Source organism: Rhinatrema bivittatum, chromosome 8 (assembly GCF_901001135.1).
Source record: "Rhinatrema bivittatum chromosome 8, aRhiBiv1.1, whole genome shotgun sequence".
Classification (NCBI taxonomy): Eukaryota; Metazoa; Chordata; class Amphibia; order Gymnophiona; family Rhinatrematidae; genus Rhinatrema; species Rhinatrema bivittatum.
This window is the reverse complement of record NC_042622.1, coordinates 200,395,286-200,421,224: the sequence shown is the minus strand read 5'-3', so window position 1 is coordinate 200,421,224 and position 25,939 is coordinate 200,395,286. Positions and strand designations below refer to the sequence as shown.

At 45.5% G+C, this 25,939-nt stretch overlaps 1 protein-coding gene and 1 long non-coding RNA gene across 3 annotated transcripts in view; one reads left to right on the top strand and one right to left on the bottom strand.

The window, feature by feature from the left end:
- Positions 1 to 24,437, top strand: part of SGSM2 (small G protein signaling modulator 2) — a 270,962-nt gene extending 246,525 nt beyond the window's left edge. For both annotated transcript variants that reach the window (XM_029612532.1, XM_029612531.1), the window contains 5 exons: positions 1,102 to 1,184; positions 6,613 to 6,722; positions 16,602 to 16,698; positions 18,304 to 18,471; positions 19,247 to 24,437. In XM_029612532.1, coding sequence (XP_029468392.1) covers positions 1,102 to 1,184; positions 6,613 to 6,722; positions 16,602 to 16,698; positions 18,304 to 18,471; positions 19,247 to 19,335 — 547 coding nt within the window. In that variant the 3' untranslated portion in view covers positions 19,336 to 24,437. The remainder of the gene's footprint in view (positions 1 to 1,101; positions 1,185 to 6,612; positions 6,723 to 16,601; positions 16,699 to 18,303; positions 18,472 to 19,246) is intronic.
- LOC115097071 lies at positions 1,888 to 4,607 on the bottom strand. Its single transcript, XR_003858196.1, has 3 exons — positions 3,779 to 4,607; positions 3,586 to 3,680; positions 1,888 to 2,967 (listed from the first exon to the last, which is right to left on the bottom strand). It is a non-coding gene; the product is annotated as an uncharacterized LOC115097071 (long non-coding RNA).
- Positions 24,438 to 25,939: the final 1,502 nt, after the last annotated feature.

The following is a 25,939-nucleotide window of genomic DNA, read 5'->3' as shown; positions in this document are numbered from 1 at the left end:
ATACTATGGGCAGAGTAGTAGTGGACCAGCAGTTAAGGTTGATGCTGAGAGTGCGTTCCTCGTTTTCTTAGCTGCTCTTCCTCCCCGTATTTTGTGCTTCCTATTCCATAGGAGGATGAGGAGGAGTGGCCACAGAGACTGGGAGAATATGCTTACTATCAGGCCAATACAGTAAACTGCGCGGGAGAGCCGGCGTTCCAAGGCGAACACCCAGTCTCCCAACGCGCACCCAGGCCCCTCTCCTGGGCGCGCGATTTTGTATTCAAATTAAGGCCCACGCTAATCCCTAGCGCCTCCTTATTGCCAGAAGCGGTGGCTGTCAGTGGGTTTGACAGCCAACGCTTAATTTACTGGCGTTGGTTGTCGAACCTGCTGACAGCCACAGGTTTGGAAAACGGATGCCAGCAAAATTGTGTCCGTTTTCTGGGCCACAGGCAGATTTTTTTTTTCAGAAGATTTTTTTATTTTTGGGGCCTCCGACTTAATATCGCTATGATATTAAGTCAGAGTGTGTACAGAAAAGCAGTTTTTTCTGCTTTTCTGTACACTTGCCCAGTGCCATCTGAAATTAACTCCTGCCTTTGGCAGGAGTTAATTTCTGAAAGTAAAATGTGTGGCTTGGCCGCACATTTTGCTTTCTGTATTGCAGGTGAATAGCTAATAGGCTTATCAACATGCATTTGCATGTGGTGATCGCTATTAGTTTGGGGGGGGGGGGGTTGGACGCATGTTTTCCACGCGCTGTTACCCCTTACTGTATAAGGGGTAAAAATATTGCGTCAAAAACGCGCGTCCAAACGGGGACTAACGGTGCGCTCGGCTGAGCGCACCATACTGTATTGGCCTGAATGTTTGGGTATTGCTGGCCTGCTGTCACTAACACTGATCTGACTGCCAGGGAGGAGGGGAGAAGGAGGAAGCGCAGCCTTTTAAGCGCAATGGTGTTTGGTACAACGTTTACTGAGTGGAATGTCCTTTGCTTTGGGGCTGTGTCAGTGGCCACCCTACTGACAGGAGATGCAGCATGGAAAAAAGCTGAATGTAAGGACACCCCTTCCAGGTGCATTCTTAATGTTGCTCGATTTTCTTCCTGCTCTGCAGCTACGTTTGGGAGCATCTGGATGTTGGCTATGTCCAAGGAATGTGCGACCTCCTGGCACCGCTGATGGTGGTTCTTGACAATGGTAGGTTGCACTAATTGGGGAAAGGTGAGAGTCCGCCTTCAGACTTTGCCCATCCTTCCTCCAGGGGAGCATTAGAAAACCATTTGCACGTTATACAGAAGGTGACACCCTTTATCTTTTTGATTAATCGTTTGTCAGTAAAGCTGAACATAGCAGAGTCACGCTTACTGCACAGCTGGTGCAGTTGTTACAGATTAGAAGAGACCTGCACGTGGCAGCTTCCTGCAGGTCATGGGAGGAGAGAACGTTTTCACTTGTGGGTCTCAGAAGCCTCCCTTTGTGGCCTGAGGTGTGCTGAAATGGAGAAGCTGGGGAGTGAGCAAGGTAGAAACTCTTGTCCGATGTTCACCTGGTTCAGACTTTATTCCGCTCTGACACATTTTTGCAAGGACCAAGAGAGAAGGCAGCTCTGGCTTCAGATGAGAAGATTCTGGCTTCTTTCTCAAATATATTCCCAACCACAAGTTATTTTTTATGTTTCAAATGAGTTTTTTAAAAATATTTTTCAGGAGCAAAATAAAATACTACATGCATTTTTAATTTAAATTTGGAAGTCTGAGAACTGCATCATCATCCTACAATTAATACTATTTATCACCTCTATAGCGCTACTCGACATAGCACTGTGCTAAAACACGGAAGAGACATATCTGCTCAGTAGCGCTTACAGTCTAATCAAGACAAACAGGGCCAAAGAGATTTTGGGAATTTCATTTATTAAGAACATGGTTAAAATCAATAAGTCTGGAAGCAGGATAATCAGGGGTAAAGATTTAAACGCAGCCTCAAAAAGGTGGGTTTTAGACTGGATTTGAATAAGACCAAACACAACAAATTGCCCTGATACTTAATTCAAAACGACGTGAATGACACTTTTAAAATTATTGGAGGACAAGACCTCAGGGGTGACTAAAAATATAGAAGCTTGTTGATTTATAAAACGTGGCAAGACAGCTGGACTGACATGCTCCTTGATATTTTTAGATCTTGTATATGATGTGCGTATCCTCATACCTTTAAAACAAGTCTGTAACTCTAATGTTGGAAAATGCTTCTTCATGATTTTCACCAATTTGGGCATCAAAAAACTATACCTAGTGACGAAATGAATATTCATCATCATTCTGATCACTATGTTCTGATCCACAAAGCAAAAGATCGCGATTCAAAAACCGGGCTCTTTTATAAGCCTTTTTGATCTGTTCATATGGATAGCCACACACCAAGAATTTTTCAGTGATTCTTGTATTCAGATAATTTAGTGCAGTTTCTCCGAATTCTCAAAAATTGAGAAAAAGGTAAACTGTCTTTAAGATGTTTTGGGTGGTAACTATCGTATTTGAGAAAAGTGTTGCGATCTGTTTTTTGTGCTGAATAAAGTAGTTTCCAAGCCGCCTTCGATTGTTTTCTGTACCCATACATCTAAAAATGCGATGCTTTGTTGATCATATTGCATAGAGAATTGTATTTCCGGTTCACAACTGTTTACCCAAACATGAAACTGTTCAAGCTCAAATAAAGTGCCTGACCAAAGCAAGAATACGTCATCAATGAAACATTTCCATAAAATTATACAGTTACCAAACGGAGAATTCTGAATCCAATCTTTTTCAAACCTGTCCATGTAAAGGTTGGCTAAAGATGGTGCCATCGTTGCACCCTTCGCTGTTCCAGAAATTTGTTGCTATTATATTTTTCCTTCAAATATGAAATAATGTTTCGTCAATGCCAATCTTAAATTCATGATGAAGCTGGTGGGTACTTGATGCAGTCGTAGTCTGTTCTGTAAAATACACTTAACTTAGTCAAGTAAAGGTTGCTGAGGGATCGATGTATATAAAGATTTTACGTCCATTGTTACTGTCTAAATCAAGATCTTCTAAAATATTTAGAAAATGAGTCGTGTCACTTAGATATTAATTTGTATCGAGAGCAAAACCCTTCAAAAATGTATCTGGACTATTTATCCAAAACAGAATCATTGGCTGAGATAATTGGCCTGACTGGAGGATTTACAGAATCTGTGTGTATTTTTGGGAGAGTATAGATCGATAGTAAATGCGGATGTTTTGGATTTTAAAAGGAGTATTCCTTTTTTGTCAAGAAACCTGAAACTAAAGCACGCTTAGTAACGTCCCCAATCAGATTTCGTAACTGCTTAGTAGGGTTAACTTTCAAACATTTATACATGTTTGTGTCTTGAAGGTGAATCAAAAGATTATTTACATAAGTTTCTCAATCTTGTACAACAATTGATCCTCCTTTATCAGCTTTTTTTATGACAATGGAACAATCCTTTTTCAAAACCTCCAATGCTGACCTTTCATCCACACTCAAATTGTCATGCAATTTTGATCTATATTCATGTCTTTCAACCTTTTCAATGTCATTTAAAACTAACCTCTTATGTCTCTAAAACTGGGTCACTAGGGCCCGGCAGGCACCAATTGGATCTGTTCCAAACTCTGTTGAATGTCTGTTCAAAAGCCGCATATTCTGAAAAATGCAATTTTAAAGTCAGTGCGCATGAATTTTTCAAAATCAAGACGAAACTGAAATGAATCATATTTAATGGATGGAACGAAAGAAAATACCTTCGATAATGCAGATTCCTCTGCTTGACTTAATGCATGTCTAGATAGATTATCTCTACGGGTTCCAATTGTTGTGTCAAGCTGTCGCACGCGTCCAAATTCTCTGGTCTTGATTCGAATTGTGATCCTCCCACTGCTTCTTCCAGCCGTCTCTGCCCCTGCCTCTCTTCTTTCTGGTGTTTTCCAAAAAATGTAGAGTGGTATTCTCTGATTTTATGGTAGAGTCTTCTCCTTCAGATAAATCATCTGCTGAAGATTCATTGAATGCCTGTGTGGTTGGATTGGAATAAGGCCACTAGCTCAGGAAGACTGGTCCAAGCATACGGTGCAGAGTTGGGAGTTGGCAGTAGAGAAAAAGGGCCTAGATAGGAGTGACTTCACTGATGAGAGGAGAAGCAGTGAGGAGCTGCAGAGTGAAAGCTCTTGGAGATGAGTAAGAGGAGCTTTAACTATGTGGAAATGGGTAGGGAGCCCATGTAGTGACTTGAGAAGAGGGGTTAATGCGACTTAGGTGAAAGATAAGGCATGCAACTGAATTTAGGATAGATTGTATTTAGGGTCCTTCATTTTCAATGTAAACCAATTTTCACCTGCAAGTTCCTGATTTTGTCTAAAAGTGACAGTTTAAACCAATTTTTACCCTAATTTAAGTTGATTAAAGAGCAGCTTCAGAGTTACAGATGCCAGTACAGGCCCAAACACCTGCAGCGTTTCATGTCCCTCGCTCTCCAGTGCCACTGTTGTGCTGTTTCAACTCCCACCTCTCTTTCACTCCAAGCAGCCAAAGTGCCTGCTGCTTGGTACCATCAATGCCCACCAGAAGCACTTGCCAGCAGGCTTCCTGGCCCCGCAAAAAAAAAAAAAAAAAGCACAGTGCCGCAGAGCACAGGAGCCTCAGCAAGCTGCTGCCAAAGAAGAGAGGAGAAACCTGGAGCCACCACTACTAAGGCTGAATGCTGTTGCAAAGGGGCGGGAGAGAAGAGGGAGATTCTCATTGGGGATGTGGGGAAAGGGAGGAATGCTGCTGAGTGAGTGACTGACTAGGAGAATCTGCTTAATATTCTTTTATTGTCCTGGCTTCAAGTCACTAAAAGAAACTCTCATATTTATCCAGAAAAATGAGTCACATTTTCCACTGATTTTCTCATGCTTTTATTCCTGACATAATAAACCCTGATAAATTCCCAGGAAACTAAAAAAAAAAAATGAAAATGAAGGTCCCTAATTAGAGGCAGAGACGGCTTTCTGGGAGGAGCAGGTTGCAGCAGACGAAGCGGGTGGCAATGAGAGAATGAGTTAAGGGTTCTCTGGTAGTGTGTTCAGAAAAGAAGGGATGGATTTTGGTGGTGGTATAGAGAATGAAACTATGCATTTTAGCAGTGTTTTGGATATGTGTAAAGGAGTAGAGAGAGAAGTCGAAGATGGTCAGTGTCGTCCACAGAAACAGAGAAAGGGAGAAGACAGAGAATAGGATTGGAGGGAAAGATTCTGTCTTGGCCATGTTGAGCTTAAGGGAGTGGGACATCCAAGCAACAATGGCAAACAGGCTGAGATTTGGGGCTGGATTCCTGATGAAATTTCTGATTATAGAAAGATAGATCTGGGACATAGGTCAGAGCCCTAAGGCACACCAATTGATGGTGGGATGGCAGTAGAGGAGCTACCAGAGAGCAGACTAAAATTGCGATAGAAGTAAGAAGAGAACCAAGACAGGATGGAGTCCTGAAATCCAAGTGAAGACAAAGTATCAAGGAAGTAGGTGGTGATCAACCGTGTCAAAAGCAGTGGATAGGTTGTCATAGAAAAGCTGTCTCATTGTGATGACATCACTGGAGTTCATGATGATAGAAGCAGCAGATCACACTGCAGTGTCATCAGCTGTGTGACCAGCGGTGGATTCCTGATGAAGACCGGCCTGGGGATTCGCCGCCCAGGAGATACCACATGGGCTGCCGAGCGTGGCTATGTCACAGCCGCGATCGGCCCACCGGGGGATGCCTGATCCCCCGATAGGCCAATCCGCCCCTGAGTGTGACGGCATGAGAGTTCAACTTTAAGTTTTAATGGCTGGTGAATGGAGAATAGACATTAATTCATAATTTTAGCAACAGATGGATCTTTGTAATTGAGTGAGGTGTCGTTTTCCGAATTATCTCAGAGTTTGAAGAGGGAGAGCATGGAGGGCAGTGAAGGGGCCAGAGACCTAGGGATAATTTCAGTAAAGTGCGGGAAGGGTTGATAGCTTGTTCTTCCCTGGGGATACACAAGCCCAGATTTAGGAATAGGCAACTGGCTCTGGTGCCAATTTTGATAGGTGCCTGAGTATTGCCTGCTGCTGTAATTTTATCCAGGCCTACCTCCCAGCCACTTACCTAAAGCAGTGGTGTCCTGATCGTGCAGCGGCAGCAACGTAAAAAAAAAACCAAACAAAAAGCAAACTTCAGCATGGCACTTGCAGCCACCTGCCTCATGCTCAAGGCCCTACCCTCTCCTCCCATACGGGCTTCATGTTACTATGGAAACCTGTGCCAGGGGCAGGGCCTTGTGTGCCGCAGGCAGCTGCAGGCCCCGTGCTGAATTTCTGTTTATAGGTTGCTGCCACCATGGGATCAGGGCAAAGCCGCTTTAGATAAGTGGCTGGGGGTGGACCCCTTCATCTCGGGAAGAGGGGAAGACCTGTAATCTCCCACTCCCCCTCCCTCAGCAATGCCTTTGAGCACCGGAAATGCTAACCTGGCTCTGGAATCACACAGTACTTGTATTCATTCCCATCTGAGCTAGTACATGAATATGTTCAGATCTATACTGTTCTAACATGCCGCTTTTCTCTGCAGATCAGCTGGCATACAGCTGCTTCACCCAGCTGATGAAGAGAATGAGCCAGAACTTCCCCAATGGGGGTGCCATGGATACACACTTTGCCAACATGCGGTCGCTGATCCAGGTAAGCAGTCAGAGATTTTTGTCTAACAGGATGATGGGCTGTGCAGAATTTCTGAGACATCCACAATGTCTCTTAAGGAGCTGGACCGAGTTTGGGTGACTCTTCCAAACTCCTGGTGGACTGAACATTTTTACTTTAAGCATGCTTATCATACAATAAAGGCCACTCAAAACACACTCTAATGGAAAAATTAAGGCAGGCCAAAAAGACAAGCTTCAGGGGCTGGATCTGGCCCACAAGCCTGGTATAAGAGTTAGTTCTAGGGTTTTGGAGAAGATTGTTATATGCAGTGTCTGGGAGTGCTGGACTATACAAACAGGCAACTACTGCTGCAATTTGAGTAGAAACTGCTAACTCTGGGCCAAAAGCCTTGTGGTTTTCCTCCTTATAGCTTTGATCAATTAGTTACTTTGTTACTCCATGGCATTATGTCTGTTTGCTGACAAGCACATAATGTAAAAATAAATGTTTAGTCAGTCTGCTGCATATATCTGTCTACTGCTATATCAACTTGTATCCATGACTAGGAGTCTTCGAACCATAACAGTTTCATGGATGTCTTAAAACACTGACTCTTGCAAAAATCTTTTTTTGTATCAATTTACCCTTATGTTTGCTGCTGGTGGATCATTAGGGGGTTACCTCCAGCTTGTGGCTTCATTGACACTATACAGGTCTTCCATGTCTTCTTGCATTTATCTGCAGATCTTATACTGTGGGACAGCACCAATGTCCAAGCTGAGGGATCAGCAAGCTTTCTGAGTTCATCCACACAATGTTTCACTTTTACTGTACAATTCAGTGTTTTGGATTCATCAAGGGTGACCCTTTCTCAGCTCTCTCACGTTAATAATAATGGATGAATTGCCTCCACCCAGTCACGTCAAGGCAGTGGCTGCAAAAGATGCTGCACTTAGTCCTACCATCAGTACTTTCCAGGGGCAGGGATAGTATATTCTGCAAGGCAGATCTGATTTGCTGAGGTGATTGACTGTCTGCTTGAGATACAAGGGATATGCAGGTCTTTGGTACAAGAACTTGGAAGGAATGCTCTCAGAACCTTGAACAGGGCAGTCTGACAAATTGCCCAGTGGATTTGGCTGGCACAGGGCTATTAGCTGCTTCATTGCCAGCAGTCTGGGGCCAGGCTCTAAAGTTGTCAGAGGAAAAATTTGAGTCACTTTGTTGACCTAGTGACCACCATTTCAGCAGCCTTGTTAGATGGTGTCTGCTTTATATCAGCTAATTGCTTTATACTGTAGACAATAGAATAATCCTAGTTGCATTAGTTTTGTAAATAATTTGGGGAAGTCAAAGCCCATAGGATGATCTTCTGCATGTACAGTGGTGTCTGTGTGCCAGGGCTTGGACAGAAGGTTAGCAGAGCTGCACTTAACATCTCTTGAACCTCCAGTCTATCCAGAGAAGCAAAGTGGACTTCAAGCCCCAGAACAGGTCAAGGCAGGGGATTCTTTTTTTTTTTTTTTTTTTTTCATTTAAATGTTCTTTATTCAATCATAAACCACAGAAATAAAAATAAAAGTGCTTAACACAAAGCATCGCACAGCTGAATAACTAGCATGAAAAACTAAACAGGCTTATCTTAGCGTCACATTGCAAAAACAACCGTCCCCGCCCCCCCCCCCCCCCCTCTACTCATGCATCAAAGAAGCAAGAGTAACAGTCAAAGAAAAGCACTACATGTTATGCTAGAGACCTCTGAACATTGGATCCATATGATATCCCACACCTACATCCAGGTGTCACATCAACCCAAGGCAGTGGATTCTGTTGTCCAAGGCATTTCACTGAAGTCCTTGAAAGAAACCTCAGGTGCTGAGCACAGAAAGTTGCTGTACCCCAGGCCATGGGCAAAGTACAACTGCACAGTCACAAAAGGTCAGGAAATAAATCTTAGAGCCCAGCAGTTTTATGTAACTTTATATGGTTTCATAGAAAAATTCAAACCGAAAGGTAAAATTGATGGTCCCCCAAAGCAGAACTGTAACAGGCCATTTCACTGCCTTTTCTAAAATGAGACAGTATATAGTCTGACATAACTTCAGTATTGGACATCAACCAATCATGCATATTTTCCAAATTGCACCAGAAATTTTTACTTCTATAAATAGTTTAATGTTCAGCTGGCCAATAAGACAGGTGCTATTAAGGGTTAACAATAAGCATAAAAATTAAAAGAAAACTGGGCAGAGGAGGGGAATTTGGGGTTTCCTAGTATGAACACAGGGACTCAGGACCAATGGGTTTATGCTCCCCTGCCAGCAGATGGAGACGGAGCAAGCTGATGTCACAGTATCTATACTCCTGCAGTGACCCCAGCCTGCCAGTATTCTCAGTCTCCAGCAGATGGTTGATGTGCATCTCCCTGTGGGGATTGCTTCAGATTTTGGAAGGACAATTTAACATAGAAAAAGGAAAGCCCCGCCCTCCTGTGCTGATACCAAATGGTCCCTCCCCTTGTTGAGAATTCCTGCGGTGATTTCCTTGGACCCTCAGATAAGTGCCTTGATCCGGAAGCTGGGTTTCCCGGCATGGACTTAGCTGATTGTACAGCTTAAAGGCAGCGGGTGCAGGAGGCTAAGCACGGTGGTAACGGCACATAGCCTCTTCTCCCCACTGTCAGAGACAGTCTCTGTACTCAGCCAGAAAGGGCTGAGCTCTGGTAAGCTTTAAAAAAAAAGTTTGTAAAGGCAGACAGTATAAAGGAGTTTGTAGGACTTCCTTCGGTCTCCGTGCCTGGCGGGTTGAGCGGCCCCAGTGGACTAGGCCCCACATTTAGGCTTTTTGTCTGTGCGCTGCATGGTAGGTCACGGCAGCGTTTTTGCACGCTTCTGTGTGTGCTTTACTGCCCTCTGCAGGACGTCAGTGTGCACAGTGTGTTGGCTCTGCGCAAGCAGGTGCACTCAGCTTTAGGCACGTCTTTTGCGCACACAAATTTTAAATGGTAGTATGCCCAGGTCTTGACGTACAGTTTGTGCATGGTTTTTTGTGGTGCGTACTTTGAGGTGCCTAGTTTTTGGGCGCATAAATTTTGTGCGCTTGAAATGTTTTCAGCACGAGCCAGCTGGACGCACAGCCTATCATATTCAGACATCTCAGCCTGATGTATCCTCTAACCTGTGTGAGTGCTGTTTAGAGGCTCAGGTAGAATTGTCTTCCTCTGATTTCGCTAAGCCTGGATCCTCCCAGCCTGATGATGGTCTGGTTAAGGATCTGTCTAGAGATACACTGGATCTTGGAACTTCCTTAACTGTTTCCTCTGCAGGGGATGGCAGTTCAGTGGGTCCCACTCCACTTCCTTCTGGGTTTGACCTGGATCTGGCTGTTTTTTCTGGGGTGGAGTTTTTTCAAGGTTTGCAATCCTTTTCTTCAGACACAGTCCTCCTCTTCACCCACTCCTGTCAGGTCGGACCCTTAGCTGGTGGCCCCTCCCTCTTCCAGTCCTATGTTTAGGTGCTGGAACACGCCTTGGTTTGCTGTGGGTAATCCAGACAGGAACCCGGATGGCACTGATGATGAGGCGGATCCTGATTCCTTAGAAGATTGTGAAATTCCTTCGGGATTGGACCATGTTGTGGTTCTTTCATAGAGATGAACTGCCGGCCCTGGTTTCCCAGAGCTTGCGGAAGCAGGGTGTTCTGGTGCAGATTCCATGTCTGAACCAAAGAAGAATCCCATTTTGGTTTCCTTGCACAAAGCCTCTTGGTTTTTCCCTATTGTGGACATCATTTAAGAATTGATTGATCCTGAATGGGGAGCCCCAGAGGAAAGTTTCAAAGGGGGTCAGACATTGGAAGGCCTGTACCTCCTGGATCCAGCAGTGAGGGAGTGTTTGTTTTCCCAAAGTGGATGTGCTGGTCTGTGCCATCTCTAAGCGGATGACCCATGAAGGGAGGAGTGGCCCTGAAGGATGTCATGATAGGAGGATTGAGGCCATCCTTAAGCAAGCCTTTGAAGCAGTGGCGATAACTTTACACACAGCTTCTTGTTGCACCCTCATGGCATGATCTTGTCTGCTTCTCTCTCAGGAAGCAGATGTTCTGGAGTGTCTTCCAAAGCAGTTATGGGAACCTGTTGCCGCCTTTTTAGCTGATACAGGCTGCAATTTGGTCTGTACCTCAGCCAGAAAAGTGGCTTTGGTGATAGCGGCCAGGCATCAACTATGGTTGCGACAGTGGTCAGCTGACCCAGCTTCTAAGGCTAATCTTACAAAAATGCCTTTTAGAGGCTTGCTCTTGTTTGGAACAGAGTTGGAGAAATTGCTCAGTAAATGGGGCAAATCTCCGGTCCTTTGGTTGCCGGAGGATAAGAAGCAGTTGCTGGTCATCTCTGGGGTTCCAAGTGTTTTAGACCTTTCAAAGGACTCTGCCTTTCAGTAGGTTTCAGTCTTTTCGTCCCAGGCAACCTAAGAGAGGAGCGGGCTCAGGGGGCGGATCCTCCCGAGCTTCCCAATGAAGGTTTGCTGACCCACTTTTGGGAAGAAGAGATAGGGGGACTCCTCTCTCTTATCAGAGGTGGGTCGAGATTACATTGGATCAGTGGGACCTGGAGGTGATACGAGAAGGATATGCGCTGGAATTTTGCAGTATTCCTTGAAACATGTTCATAGTGTCTCCTTGCCACTCCCTGCAGAAGAAGCAGGCAGAGGAATCTATGCTTCTAAGACTCCTCCGGTTGAGGGCTGTGGTTCCAGTGCCTACTTCTCAAGAGAATATGGGGGAATATTCCATTTATGATATTGTGCCCAAGAAGGGGAGGGCTCCTTTCATCCTATCTTGGATCTTGAACGTGTCGGCCATCAATAGAGGGTGACTCATTTTCATATGGAAACCTTACGCTCAATGATAATGACTGTGCAGTTGGAATTTCTGACCTCCCTAGATCTATCCTAAGCCTACCTTCATATTCCCAACTGTTTGCAGCACCAACATTTTCTGTGTTTTGCTGTTTTGGGCACTGCCTTTTGGTCTAGCCACCACTCCCAGAACGTTTTCCAAGGTTATGGTGGTAGTAGCAATGGTTTTGAGAAGAGATGGGATCCTTGTACCCACCTGTACTTGGATGACTGGCTGATTTGAGCCAAGTCTCAGGAAGAGAGCCAACTGGTGACCCACAAGGTGATCGCCTTGTTGCAGGAGCTCAGTTGGGTGGTGAACCTGGCCAAGAACAGTCTTCAGCCATCTTAGTCATTGGAGTATCTGGGTGTTCGGTTCAACACGAGATAGGACAAAGTTTTCCTGCCAGAAGTTCAGATTCAGAAATTGATGTCATAAGTGCATTAGCTTGTGAGCACCATACGCCCGACAGTGTGGTCCTATCTACAGGTGCTTAGTTTGATGGCGGCAACCCTGGAAATGGTGCCAAGGGTGAGGGCACATATGTGTCCACTTCACCATTCTCATTGGAACCCGCAGTCTCAAGACTATTCGGTTCAGCTCCATTTGCCGATGGAAATCTGCTGTCATCTCCAGTGGTGGTTGCAGGAGGATCATCTAAGAAAGGGTGTTTCCTTGACCTCCCCAACCTGGTTGATACTCATGATAGATGCGAGTCTCCAGGATTGGGTATCTCACTGTCAGGGGCTGACGACCCAAGGGCATTGGCATGCCGAAGAGTCCCTCTGAAATATCAATCACTTGAAAGCCTAGGCGGTTCGGCTGGCATGCTTGCAGTTCAATCACAGACTGCAGTGTCAAGAGGTCTGAGTGATGTCTGTCACCGCAATGATGGTAGCCTTCATCAATTGACTGGGAGGAACCAAGAGCCAGCAAGTGTCGCAGGAAATAGACCAACTTATGCAATGGACGGAAGGATATCTGCAGATGATCTCGGCCTCTCACATTGCAGGAAAACACAACGTAAGAGCAGATTTTCTCAGCAGGGAGAATCTGGACCCAGGAGAATGGGTGTTGTCGGACAAGGTGTTTCAGCTGATAGTGGATCGCTGGGGCCTTCCATTCCTAGAACTGCTGGTGACTTCTTGTAAAGCGAAGGTTCCTTGATTCTTCAGTCGCAGGAGAGATCCGTGGTCCCTGGGCATAGATACTCTCATACAGGTCTGACTGGAAGACAAGTTGCTTTATGCCTTTCCTCCGTGGCCCTTGTTGGGCAGAATGATTCGCAAGATTGAAGGCCACAGGGGGATGGTACTCCTCGTGGCACCAGATTGGCCCCAACGACCATGGTATGCAGATATGAGAAGACTACTGGTGGAGACCCCCTTCATCTTCCGCTGAACAAGAATCTGTTGCAACAGAACCTGTCTTTCATGAAGATCTGACTTGGTTTTGTCTTATGGTTTGGCCCTTGAGAGGGCTCGCTTGTTGAAGCAGGAATATTCTTCTGCGGTGATTGCTACCTTGCTCCACACTCAGAAGTTTTCCACTTCCTTGGCCTATGTGCGGGTTTGGAGAGTATTTGAGGCCTGGTGTGAGGATCGGGGTGTTCTTCCTCGTTCAGTCAAGATCCCGCTTATTCTGGAATTTTTGCAGGATGGATTAAACAAAGGATTGGCCTTTAATTCCTTGAAGGTACAGGTTGCAGCTCTTGCCTGTTTTCGGGGCCAATGATTGGTGATTCCTTATTGTCTCATCCTGTTGTGGCCTGATTTTTGAAGGGAGTGAAGTATCTTCAGCCTTCCTTGAGGTTACCGGTTTCTTTGTGGAGTCTTAATTTGGTGTTGGACTTCTTGGCAGGCCCTACATTCCGACCGTTGTGTAGCCTTTCCTTGCAGTTATTGACCTTGAAGACAGTGTTCCTGGTGGTTATCTGTTGTGCATGTCAAGTTTCCAGACTGCAGGCCTTGTCTTCCTGGGAACCTTTCCTTCAGGTGTTTCCCGGAGCATTACTGCTGTATACTGTTCCATCCTTCTTGCCCAAAGTAGTGTAGGAATTTCATTTGAATCAGTCAATTTCCTTGCCAATCACGGATAAGGTCAGGGACGTGGAGGAGTTTCGCCTCTTGCGTCCTTTGGATATCAAGAGACTTGTGTGGTATCTGGAGGCTTCTGAACCGTTCCGAAAGATGAATCGCCTATTTGTCCTTCATGGTGGAAGGAAGCAGGGTGAACCAGCTTCACGGGCTACTATAGCTCACTGGATTAAGGAGGTAGTCACGGCCACATACATGGATGCTGAAAAACCGTTGCCTACTCAGGTTAAGGCTCATTTCACTAGGGCTCAGGCAGTGTCATGGGCAGATGTTAGATTGTTGTCTCCCATCGACATTTGCTGAGCTGCGACGTGGTCCTCTTTACATACTTTTTCCAGGTTTTATTATCTGGATGTGCAGGCCCAGGAGGACGCAGCCTTTGCACTTGTGGTGTTGACTGGACCGCGGGCAGCCTCCTGCCCTACTCAGGAATAGCTTTGTTACATCCCACTGGTCTTGAGTCCATCGGTCTACATGCTAGGAAATGGAAAAATTACTACTTATCTGATAATTTTGTTTTCCTTAGTGTAGACAGATGGACTCAGCTTCCCACCTTTGACTGCCAAATGACTGAGTGAATGGACCTCCTGTGGAGCTACGTCTTCCAGGAGATTACTGGTAAGTGTTCATCCAATCCCTAGATTGGGGTACACACATTCCTTGCTTGAGTTTAGTGTTCTTGTTGGTTGAGTACAGTAATGGTTGACTGTTTTTAATCAAGTTTTTGATAGTCTGTCCACAGTTGCTTTTGAAGAGAATACTGGCAGGCTGGAGTCACTGCAGGAGTTATATATACTGTGATGTCAGCTTGCTCTGTCTCCATCTGCTGGCAGGGGAGCATAAACCCACTGGTCCTGAGTCCATCTGTCTACACTAAGAAAAACAATAATATCAGGTTAGTAGTAATTTCTCCATTGCTTTGAAGCTCCAAGAGTGAAACCCCCAGAAACTACCTATTTATGTAACAAACCAGGGCAGAGAGATTTGGCACACGAGTTAATTAGTACGAGAAAAAAATTGCATATGTCCAGCAAATGTGCGAGCACCGTTCCAAGAAAAGAGGAAGTCCCAAAATGTTTTGATTTAAAACCAGTCTGGGACTGAAATAGCTCTGGTTTTCAGGCTCTGGCCCTTAACATCAAGAAAAGTAAAATCATGCTCCTTTCCCAATCCCCTTTTTAGATACCCCCTCAAATATCTTATTTTGAAGATTATACTATCCATATTCTATTGAAGGCATGAAACTTGGTGGATCTCATCGATTCCTCCTTGTCTCTATGGCCTCATATTGTGTCCCTGGTTCAATCTTCTTATTACAAGCTTTGCTTGCTGCGCCCTCTGAAATCGCTTCTCTGTTCTGATTTTTGCATCATTATTCAGTCCCTAATCTTGTCATCCCTGAATAACTGTAATGGACTGTTGTTTGGTCTACCCAACTCATCTTCATGCTCTTCAATTAATCCAAAATTCTGCAGCACGTCTAATCTCTGGCATCTCTCTGTGTTGTCACATTTCTCCGGTTCTTGCTAAATTGCACTGGCTGCCCATCATATGGTGTGCACAATTCAAAATGTTCACCTACGTCTAAGACCCTTCATGGGTTAACCTCACCTTGCTTATTTTCTTCTATTTGGTTATATCAGCCGACCCATAGCACGGCTATTAGATTCTCACAAATGTATTTTCCCTGTTGCGGGCCCAGCCCTATGGAATAGTCTCCCACTGGAAATCAGAGCAGAAAAGGACCTGCTTCATTTTAGGAAGCTGTTTACCCTGGTCTTCCCTGACTCATGCAATTCTCTTCCGCCTCCTTCCTTTCAGATTTCCGGTAGCTTTAATTGCTAGTGCAGTTCAATAATATGTTTGTTCTTTGTCTGATTTTGTTTTGTATGTTTTTTGTACTCTGCTGAGATTTGTGGATCAGTGGAATAGAAGTTTGTATAAATAAATAAAATAAATCTAAACCATGCATATTCACCCGCTATATTTGCATGCATGTAGTCTGTGATGCTGGTTGATTTGTTCAGTTTGGTTCCCCTGAAATCCAGACTCTGCTGTGGCCCTTGAAAGATGGTGGGTGAGTTTCCCTGCTGTAACTTAAGCTGCAGGCATGGTGAGCAGCACATGAATTACGGCACCCAGGTGAAAGCGATCTGGATTAGGGGGAATATTATATCTTTCCATACAGAAACCCTTTAATCCGGCACTGTTTCACCAGGTTGTCTGGGCAAGAGCAGAGCCTTTACTATTTGCACATTTTTTAAAGGGTTTTTAACATTTTAGCACTGCACTAGTTATATTTGCTATAATAATGCGCCACCACACACCTGCGAGTGCTAGCACCCGAGGCTCTGAGGAGACTTGTAGATTGACTGATGTAGAAAGCTTAGAAAGGCTTATTCTGCCCCATGATGGGCACTCAGCTTCACCAACCTAAGCAAGTTTTAACAGTACACAACATACATTTCTATGGTAAATTTACAAAAGATTTCATGTGAATGAATTGTGTGCTAGATTTTCCACAATGCATTATGGGCTGATGCCTATCAGAATGTCACGTGCTGTTCGCATCGCTGTCTGAATAATAGTAAGGAATCCATTTCTTCCCTAGCACCTTTCTCCACATTACCTTACAGCCTGTAACCCCCCCAGTTATGACTAGCCATTTACAGCTGGTTCTCATTCTGGGCCGGGCTGGGATGTGAAACAGGGAAGCCTGATTGTGCACAGATGTTACATTCAGAGCACAGCTGTCCCCTTCTCTTTCTTGCTGAAGTGTAAACCAGAACAAACTGTGATCATTTCCGCTGGGCAGCCACTTGTTTAATTCCGATTGTTCGATGTTTTGGGGGGGGGGGGGGGGTTCCCCCCTTATGCGGACATCAGAAAAGCGGGTTTCATACACTTTTTTTTTTTTTTGTTTCCAGATTCTGGACGCCGAGCTGTTTGAGCTGATGCACCAGAATGGAGACTACACACACTTCTACTTCTGTTACCGCTGGTTCCTGCTGGATTTTAAAAGGGGTAAATACTTGGAAACCGTGTGTTCAATGTGCTTGTCAGCCAACCTGTTTTATAGTGGTTTTCTGTATATGTGAGAACTGAAGGCCTTCCTACCCCTCAGGCCACACCAAGGATACGCCAGGAAAATATTTCCAGGGCAAGCAGGACATTGAGCCTGTCTGTTTAAATACCTTAAAAGGATTTCCTTCTGGAGAAGACCAGGGTTCTCTTCCTGCTGCAGAGGTGGCATTCACAGTCCTGGAGGTAGAAGGGAAATCCCAGCCATTGACTTACAGTACTTGTAATGGGCTGAGAGTGGTGGGAGAACTGATGGCTGAGCCGGATGGAAAAGGATGTTAAAAAAAAAAGGAGCTGGAAGCCCCCTGGAGCTGTAGGAAGCTGCCAACCTTAATTGTTTTTAAATAAATGTACTTCTATAATTTTGCGTAGCATTCTGCTCCTGGTGCTTTCAGCACAGCTAGGGAGATCAGTGTTCTTGGCACACACTGACCTTAACGTTAGCAAGTGTATAACTGCTGCAGGTTGTTGCATGTTCAGGCTGTGTGAGTATGATGATAAAACACAGAGACAACTCCCCTGGCCAGATCTACCACTCCGAGGGGCAAAACGGGTATTATCCTGCAGGCTCCCTTCCCTACAGAGAGAACAGGAAGCCACAGTCCCTCCCTCGCACTCTGAGTCAGCACACAGTAGATACTGGGATGTGCCATAAAGCAAGGCAGAATGCACAGGTAAGAGGGGCAAAAAGGGGGATTGGATTCAGACAGCCATCACTGGGGTACTCTGCTTCTAAAGCCAAGTCCAAATGTAAAGCCCATTCAAGCAGCACTGTCTGAATTATCAAGGAGACTGCTCACCCTGTAAAAAAAAAGTTGCTAACAGTAATTTATGGGTTTGACAGTTGCTTGGTTTTGGTTGTTAATAACACTGCCCTTAACAGACGCTTGGGGGTAACCTGCACGGCGCGGCAGTGACTACCCTAAGAAAGATGCTGGGCAGGACTGGATGGGCTATTTGGTCTTTTTCTGCCACTTTTCTTATGATGAGGGCAGCCGAGTTGCTTCTGTCAGTGAGGATGCTCTCTCGCTTTCTGTGCCTCTGCCATCTCCCTCCGTTGCCTCTGTTAGTTATATGCCCTTTTCATCTTTGCATCTGAAACAGTGTTTTGAGAAACGCATATGAGTTCCCAAAATCTACTGGCTTCATCTTGCAATTCTAACCTCCTTAGCACAGGTCCTGCACATCTGGTGTTTACCTCCTCCATTCTCACCCGTTTTATAGTCGTCCGTATGAGAACCCTGCATTCACCAAAGGCCTAGCTTCCAAATACATCCTTGGCTAAGTTTCTCAGACTTAGGCTAAGTAATTCCACTACATAGGTCTTAGGTTAAAATATATTTTTTTAACAACGTAGTTTGTCCCTTCTCTTCCACCTCAGTTGGGGTTGGTGCTGGCATTCTGGTGCCATGAGCCCTTCGTTCAACTTGGGGATGTTAATCTCCTGTTTTATATCCCCTGCTCCCTTACCGACACCCAAAACCGCAATGCATTGTTTTAGGTGGGGGAGTAGCTGCTCCGTTTCAGTGGTCTTTGTTTCTCCCTCAGAGCTGTTGTATGAGGACGTATTTGCCGTCTGGGAGGTGATCTGGGCAGCGCGGCACATCTCCTCGGCACATTTTGTTCTCTTCATTGCCTTAGCACTGGTGGAAGTGTACCGGGAGATTATACGAGACAACAACATGGACTTCACTGATATCATCAAATTTTTTAACGGTAAGAGAAACAGGCTCAAACTCCCCTCCCCCCCCCAAAAAAAAGTTAATCCACAAGGCATCGTTTAAGAACAGCAGTGCCCCCCAGGGAGTAGGACAAGTGGCAAACCCGGACTGATTACCGACAAGTTTGTCCTATAGCTCTGTAAGGAGAGCACTTTGCCAAGCTACAGTGATGCCCCACATGAGCCAGGCCCCAGAACGTAAGCACATACAGCTGGGGGTCTCCCAAACATGTCCTGATGACCCCATAGTCATGTTGGGTTTTCAGGATGAACACAGTAAACGTGTGTGAGGTAAATTTGCATGCGCTGGAGACCTAGTGCTTGCAAATTGATCTCCCAGTTGGCTGTGGGGGTCACCAGCGCAGATCTGGAAAGGCCCTCTCACCCCACTCCCAATCTCAATCTCGCGCTTAATTTTTGGTCGGTCTTCCAGGTAGCTCAAGTCACTGGAGGGACAGAGACAAAACCAGGCCTATTGCATCTATGGTTTTCTAGTTTCATTTTCTTCAAGGCAAGCAGGGGCTACAAATCCATAAAATGAGAACCCGGTTCCTCATAACGCGAGACCTGGCCCTGTAAGCGCTTTTCTACCATGAGCTTAAACACTTCTTCTCTCGAGGGAGGCGGAAGGGAGTCGAGGGAAGGTTGTGTTCTGTACCATCCTCCTGCACATCTGCCGCCGCTCGCAGTGCCACCCCTGAAGCTTGTGCTGCAGCACCGATAGAGCTTCTCATAACCTCTGGGTTTTTCTTTTCCTCTGTCCAAACGCAGAGATGGCCGAACATCACGATGCCCAGCTCATCCTGCGGATAGCCAGAGAACTGGTCTCCAAAGTGCAGATGCTAATTGAAAATAAATGATCCAGCCCCCGGGAGGGTGGGGCAGCCACTTGACCTAGTGACCGGGGCATGGCGCGCTCGCTTGCACGGAGACGAAGCATTGTATTGCACAGTCATTTCAGAACGGATGTTTTTTTTCCAGGACATCTTCCATTCAATGTAGTAAATATTCTCATGATTTGTAAGACTTTTGGAGAAAAAAAAAAAATCCCTGAAATTTCCAGCACGGCATGAGGTTACGTGTTGGATGACCCTTTGCTATGTTCTCTGTCTTTGGATATCAAGGACTCGCTGGGCGCTGTTTTTACTCTCTGAAATTGTCTGTGGGTGTGTGTCTGTGTGAGATAGAGAAGGTTGCTGCTTAACCGAAGATGTGTTTTCATGTGTAAAGGATCTAGAATCTGGGTCCAGAATACTAAAAAACATAAGGCCTTCTATTTTTAATGTTTACTGAAAAACTCCCAAGCTTTTTCCAAGCATGAACTGTTAGGGAGTTTTAACTGCAAATGTAAAATTGAATAAAGGTAATTCTCAATCAGAAGAGGAGGCTATGTTGCAGCCGATGCCTTGCTTCCATGAGCACTGCTTGGCTACCAGGGGAGGATGCACTGATCTGGCAATCTGTCAGTCCTGCGGGATCTAATACAAGTCAGGACCGCAGCTCAGGTCTGCTGGTGCCTGAATTATTCAAGTTCTCCTGACTCACTGGTATCTTCTCTCTGTGACTCTGGTTGAGGAGCTGAAAGCAAGTCAGATGCAGCCTTCTTTCTACTCTCCTTAAATGCATCTATCATGCTGGTCCAAGACCGTCCCATCACTTGCAGTGCTTGGATTAGTTGTTAAAGTTCGAAGTAGAAAGAGTCACTTTGGGTCCAATACACGTAGTTCATGGGATCAAAAATACAACTGGAGCCCAGCTCCCAGGCAGTATTTACTAGACCCAGCTGTTTATCAGCCTTGCAACAAGGAAATATCACTGCAGCCTTAAATCTGCAGCCCAGTTTCCAATCAGTGTAATTATTATTAGTTTTTAAATTCTTTTTCTCTTCAAGGTTAGCAGGATTGTACTTTATACAGTTTGAGCTCTCCCCAGGCTGGGCTGCTGTCTGTGAGAGATGGGAGTGTTGTGTTGTGCCTCTGCCAGTGAAAATGTGACTCTCCTGTTCCAATAACCTAACCCGGCTCTGCTGCAGATTTTAAGAATAGAGGTGCCGCCCCTGCTCTCTGCCGCACTAACTTGCACTAGTGGTGAAACAGCACTGCTGGGAAAAATCATCTTGCAGTCAATATAAGATCAGTGGGATGCCATGATGGCCACAGCAGCACTAATCACTTACAAATGTGGGAAGTGGAGCTGGGTGGCCAGTTTTCAAATGCTGTTTGGAAGGATGTGCTGGAGCTGCAGACGATGTTAAAGGATAAGGGAGCTATCTTTTAGGGGGGAGGACGGTGGTTTTTTTTGTATCCAGAGAATGGTGATCTGTGCCTGCAAATGCTGGCCAGTTGGCCACCCCTGGACCTCTGAGGCACTTCTGTTGATTTCAGTTGGCACAGGTAACTGTGCACCAAGAACAATAATGAGACCAAATCTAAAACTACTGCTCCATAATGCAGTGTCTCAAACCAGGATGTAGCACCAGTTGCAAAAAAAAAAAAGATTGCTAAGCTCAGTCGCCATGGTCTTACGGCAGATCCCGTTCTAGGCCATGGCAGTGGGGTCCATCAACAAACCTCCATCAGATGTTGTTTTTAAATAATATTGTAAACCTACAGAGCATAGGAGGTTGTGATTCCGGAAATTTAATTTTTTTTTAAGGTCATACTGTGCTAGAGAGAACTTGCATGGATTTCCTGTAATGTCACAAGCTGAGTTCTGCCTATCACAGTGCTTTTAAAATCTGTTCTAAAGAGCATAGTTTTTTTTTTTAATTTTTTATTTTTTTTTAACTAACAAAAGGACTTTTACTTACAAACAAAACAAAAACCATATTTCAAAATGTCAGCCCTCGATGGGGAGTGACTGTCGGGTTCATTTATAAGAAGGCACGACCGAGCCCCCTTTAGAAGCCCTGTCCCCATGTAGCTGCCCCGGGCACTGGCTGGGACTCCCTCCATCCCCAAAGGCCACAGAGCGGGCAGTGAGCCGGCCCCTATAGGAGCACGACTGGCAAACCACTTTGTTTCACGGGCCTGTTGAGAGAGCCTCAGCAGTTTTGAAGTGCGTGCCGCCCCTTCTTTCCATGTAAACTTGACCGATCTTCATTTCACGAGCCAAAAAAAACCCAAACAATTCTGCCTTTCCCCTCTCTCCTGAATGCATTTCTCATCTACCTCAGAGAAGCACTGTGCTAGTACCACTCCATGCCTAGATGAGCAGCAGCTTCTATAAGAAATGGGATATTTAAAAGGGACATTAGTTGTACTAAAAGTTGAAATATATATTCTTAATGTAGAGTGTCAGCAAGCGATCTGTACCTTTTCATTCCTAGCTCTTGGCATCGACACCAGAAATGTTGGATTTTGTTTTGGGGGGGGGGGGGGAGAGTGAGTGAGGGGTTCCCTCCCTCACTCACCTCAAGTAAGTAGATGTGATAATGTTTGCATATGCAGGCATCTTTTGTACGTAAACATATTTCATGCATATTTGTTGTGGCCATCGAAACAAAAACACGGCTGTCGGATGAGGCCAGACTATAAGGGTGGGAACTACTGTCCAGTCTGCAACCACTAACACAAGCCAGGGGCGCGTGGTCCTCAACAATTGTTAACCTTTGGCTTTGTGCCTAGTTGAGCTGCCACGATGGTTTGTCAGGCCAAAGTGGTAGAATGTGGTGGTGATAGTCCTCCCCCATCTCACCTCTCATTGCCCTAAGTCTGCCTGTTACTGACCTCCTCATTGATCTGCACGGCCCTCCCAAGCAGCAGTCTGGGTCAGTGGGGCCTGAGCCCCTAGAGCTGGGACTGCCTTCTGGGGACATATTAATAATATTCAGCAGGTCTGCTGCTGACGGCTTCCGCCGGCATCGAGCCACTTAGTGACTAGAACTGTGCTGGAAACGGCGCCAGGCCTTAAGAAGTGCAACCTGTTTATCATGCTCCAAACCCAGCTCTGAAATCAGGTTTGAGTCGGAGCACTTCAGAAACCGTCACCTTTTGGAATGGAAGTCTTGTCAATTTAGTTAGTATCGTTGATGCTGCATAACAGCTTCTAACAGGGACAAAGGAAGTAATGAGTATTGTTACTGCTACAGTGCAGAGCTCTAGCAGCCCTGTCCTCCTGCAGAAACTAGCTTGTTTGTATGTTATAATATCAGATCAGACCAAGCCCAGAATAATCCAAAGATGATGTAATAGAGGAGCTTTCATGATGATAGTGGCCCAGTCTTCGGCTGTGTCTGCAAGGCTGAAAGACACAAGCATCGAAGGTGGCATCAAAGTCTCTTCTTAAGAAGAAATCAGACTTGCAAATACACAGTCAGACGGACTGTTCTCCCCATAGCTTACCACCGATGTACATTAGTTCACCTGCTCATAGACAGAGACCCAACAAGATTGCCAAACCAGGCTCATCTACCATCCGTCCTCTAACTGACCCTACCAGCAGCCCGAGGGTCACGCTATCTCCACCTTTTGTATTACTCCTTAAATGCACATAAGAGGAGATAGGAATGGAAATATCTTCATCTGTTTTAAAGTAATGGATTGAAGCAATCAGTGGATGTACAATGCCCTATGATAGGTTTTTAACGGCTTCCACTTGTGGTCTTGAGGCGGTGATCAGCAGCTTCCTTCCCCAGTGTGCCCTGCCAGAGTGCTCCCCATTCATGTCTCAGAGATGCTCCTAAATGCTCTTGGTTCCCCTCAAAACAGCTGCAGCTTGCTCCTGTTCAGTGTCCCAGAAACAAAGCACCTTCTCCAGCTGTGTTCAGAGGGTTAGAAAAATAGGAGTTTAACTTCCAAGAGCAGAGTATCCCTGCAGATGTGCAAAGCTGATCTCATGATACTTGAAATGAACCCTTTTTTTTTTCTGCACAAAAGCTCCAATTTGTTAATACACAGCAGGTTTGAGAGCATTCCTAAATATTTGGCATAGGGCAGATGCCCATCCTCCCTTAGTGACTCATTCTCCGGATGGGCGCTGATAGCTTTCAGCAGCTTTTGTGTTGCAAGGCTTTGAGCTGCTGTCGCCTTCTCTGACCAACACAAAGCCCTGTACCAAGTGCCACATTCTGCAGCCACCAGCAGCAGCAGGAGGAAGTCGTCACCTCTAGCAGCTCCAATCTCTTATCCGTCACAACATGAAAATCATCAGACATCATAATCCCTAGACTAGAACTTGTAGTAGCTTCTCTTACAATAAGCAGATTAGCAGTGATGGCAGGTAAGGTCCTCCGTTTATGTACAGAGGAGCCGCAGGCAGCAGCAGTGCAAGCATCCCAGGGTTAGCCTGCTAATGTGCCTCACCCCTGTATTGGAGGGACCACCTCTAGGAGTCTTCATGCCTGGACAGTTTTGGGGTTTTTTTTTTTACTTCTTTACCAAACCTGTCAACAATAGTGCCAATGTTTAAGGAGAGGTGGGGGTTAGGGAGGTGGACCCCTATCTCCCAGGACCGGGGCTGAAACCACCAGCTCATTTCACGTAAGCTACCAAACCAGTTTCAGCTGGTACTGCCTTTCACTCACTGGGATCCTGAGCTCGATTTGAGCTGGTGACTTAGCGGTGACAGCTTCTGTTATCTTATGCCATTTCTTTCCCCTCCCCACAATTTTCTGACGTTGGGGGTTTGCTGCCATTGATGGAGGAGCAGCCAGCCAACCCCATCCCTCGAGCCTTTATGGTGTTATCGTGAGGGCACTGCTCCCCGTTACCATGTGGAAGATGCAACGGCACATTTACATCAAACGGTTGAACGAGGCGCATTGGAAGAAAATACAACTTTGTAAATGCAGGCCAAACATGGAACCTGAGATGGTCAGTTTTAATGGCAGAGGATTAAAGGGAATAGGGAGTGAGATCAGAGTTTGGTTGGGTAGCTTCCCTTCAAAAAAAAAAAAAAAGTACACATTTTTAATATTGAAAAAAATAAATGCAAATCCTAAATTTACAACTTGGGCACAAAATCCCCATTGATGGTGGTGCTTTCAAACACGCTCATAAACTGGAGCCAAGTTTTGTCAGATGCCACCTCTTAGCACATAAGGTGAATCCTTGCACTCTAAGAAAAAAGCCGCAAGGTGCCCAATCCCATGGCAGCGGGACTTCTCCCATCCATCCCTGGCTCAGCAGTGATGCCAGAACGGGACAGTCCTGTTCAGGGACCATTCCAGCACCCAACGTGCGTCATCTGCAGAATCAGGAGACGGAGGCTGTTTTGCCAGTGTGGGCACATGCTCAGCTAACAAGAATCTGAGGTGCTATCCTTTTAAGGGCTCTTAACCTGCACGTTGGCTGATTTATGTGCTATTGTCTTATGTACTTCTTGCCCTAAATTAAAGGGTTTAATTTCTTTGTTTAAAGCGCTTCAGCTGCACTAGCTTTCAAAAATGAGGCTGAAATGCTTCCTTAGGGCATACAGTACTATACATCCCTTGAAGATAAAACTCTCAGCCTGAAAAAAAGCACTGTGTACAAAAAGAAATGAGAAGAGGGAGGAACAAGCTTTTTTTTTTTTTTGCTGACTGTAAAATTCCTGACTGTGCAATCAGTAATGCAGCAGGCCAGCAGCTCCAGGAAGCATCCCGTGCACTGTAGCAGATGCTTTGAGTGTACTTGAGTTTGAGAGCCCTGACTACAGAACAGGGTCACGTGTACCTACTGGAGCCGAAAGTACAGGGAGTCCAACTGGGAGTGGTACTCTGACCCTAAAACTCTAAATTCAATCTCAATGTGCTGATCTGCAGTCCTGACCTCTTCCACCTGATCTATATCTCTACCACTGATTAAATAAAACACAGAATACAAAATACCAACATTTTCATGTAACTAGAATTACCCTTATCTCTTATTCCTAGAGCTCCAAAGTACACGACCCTATCCTAAATCATTAATAAACTGCAATCAATGTTTCTGTCCCAAAGAGCTTACAGTCAGTTTGAGCAGAGGTAGTCAATGCAAGGTCATCAAGGTCACAGAATGGACAAGGGAAATTAATCTGGGATCTCCTGGGTCACAGATTTGTCTGAACCCTTACCACTTACCCCACCCCAGAGAGCAGCTGCTGGTTTCTGCAGGTCCCTCGGGGAAACATGAAAGATGTTTAAATGGCGCACCAGGCCATGAACCGCAGCACCCAAGGCTGCCACAAAATCTGGAATGACCTGCTCTAACACTTTCCCTGCTAATCAAACGTTTGCACTAATGGAAAGGAGAAACCCTGGTATAAAGAACGGGTGGGAAAAGAGTCTCTCTTTGTTTATTAGATTGTACACCTCAAAACGTAGGGACCGTCAAGTATGTGGCTGTGGTTCTGCATCCATGTGGTACAAATTATCTCCCTGTCCTCTCTGCAACCTTCCCACTGCTGAGGTGTGGGGCAGCTGCTTCTCCAAATCATTCAGTCCTGAAAGTCTCCAGCTTGTATTGCTGGGAAGCTAACCTCTTTTTATTTGTCCTTTCTGGGTCC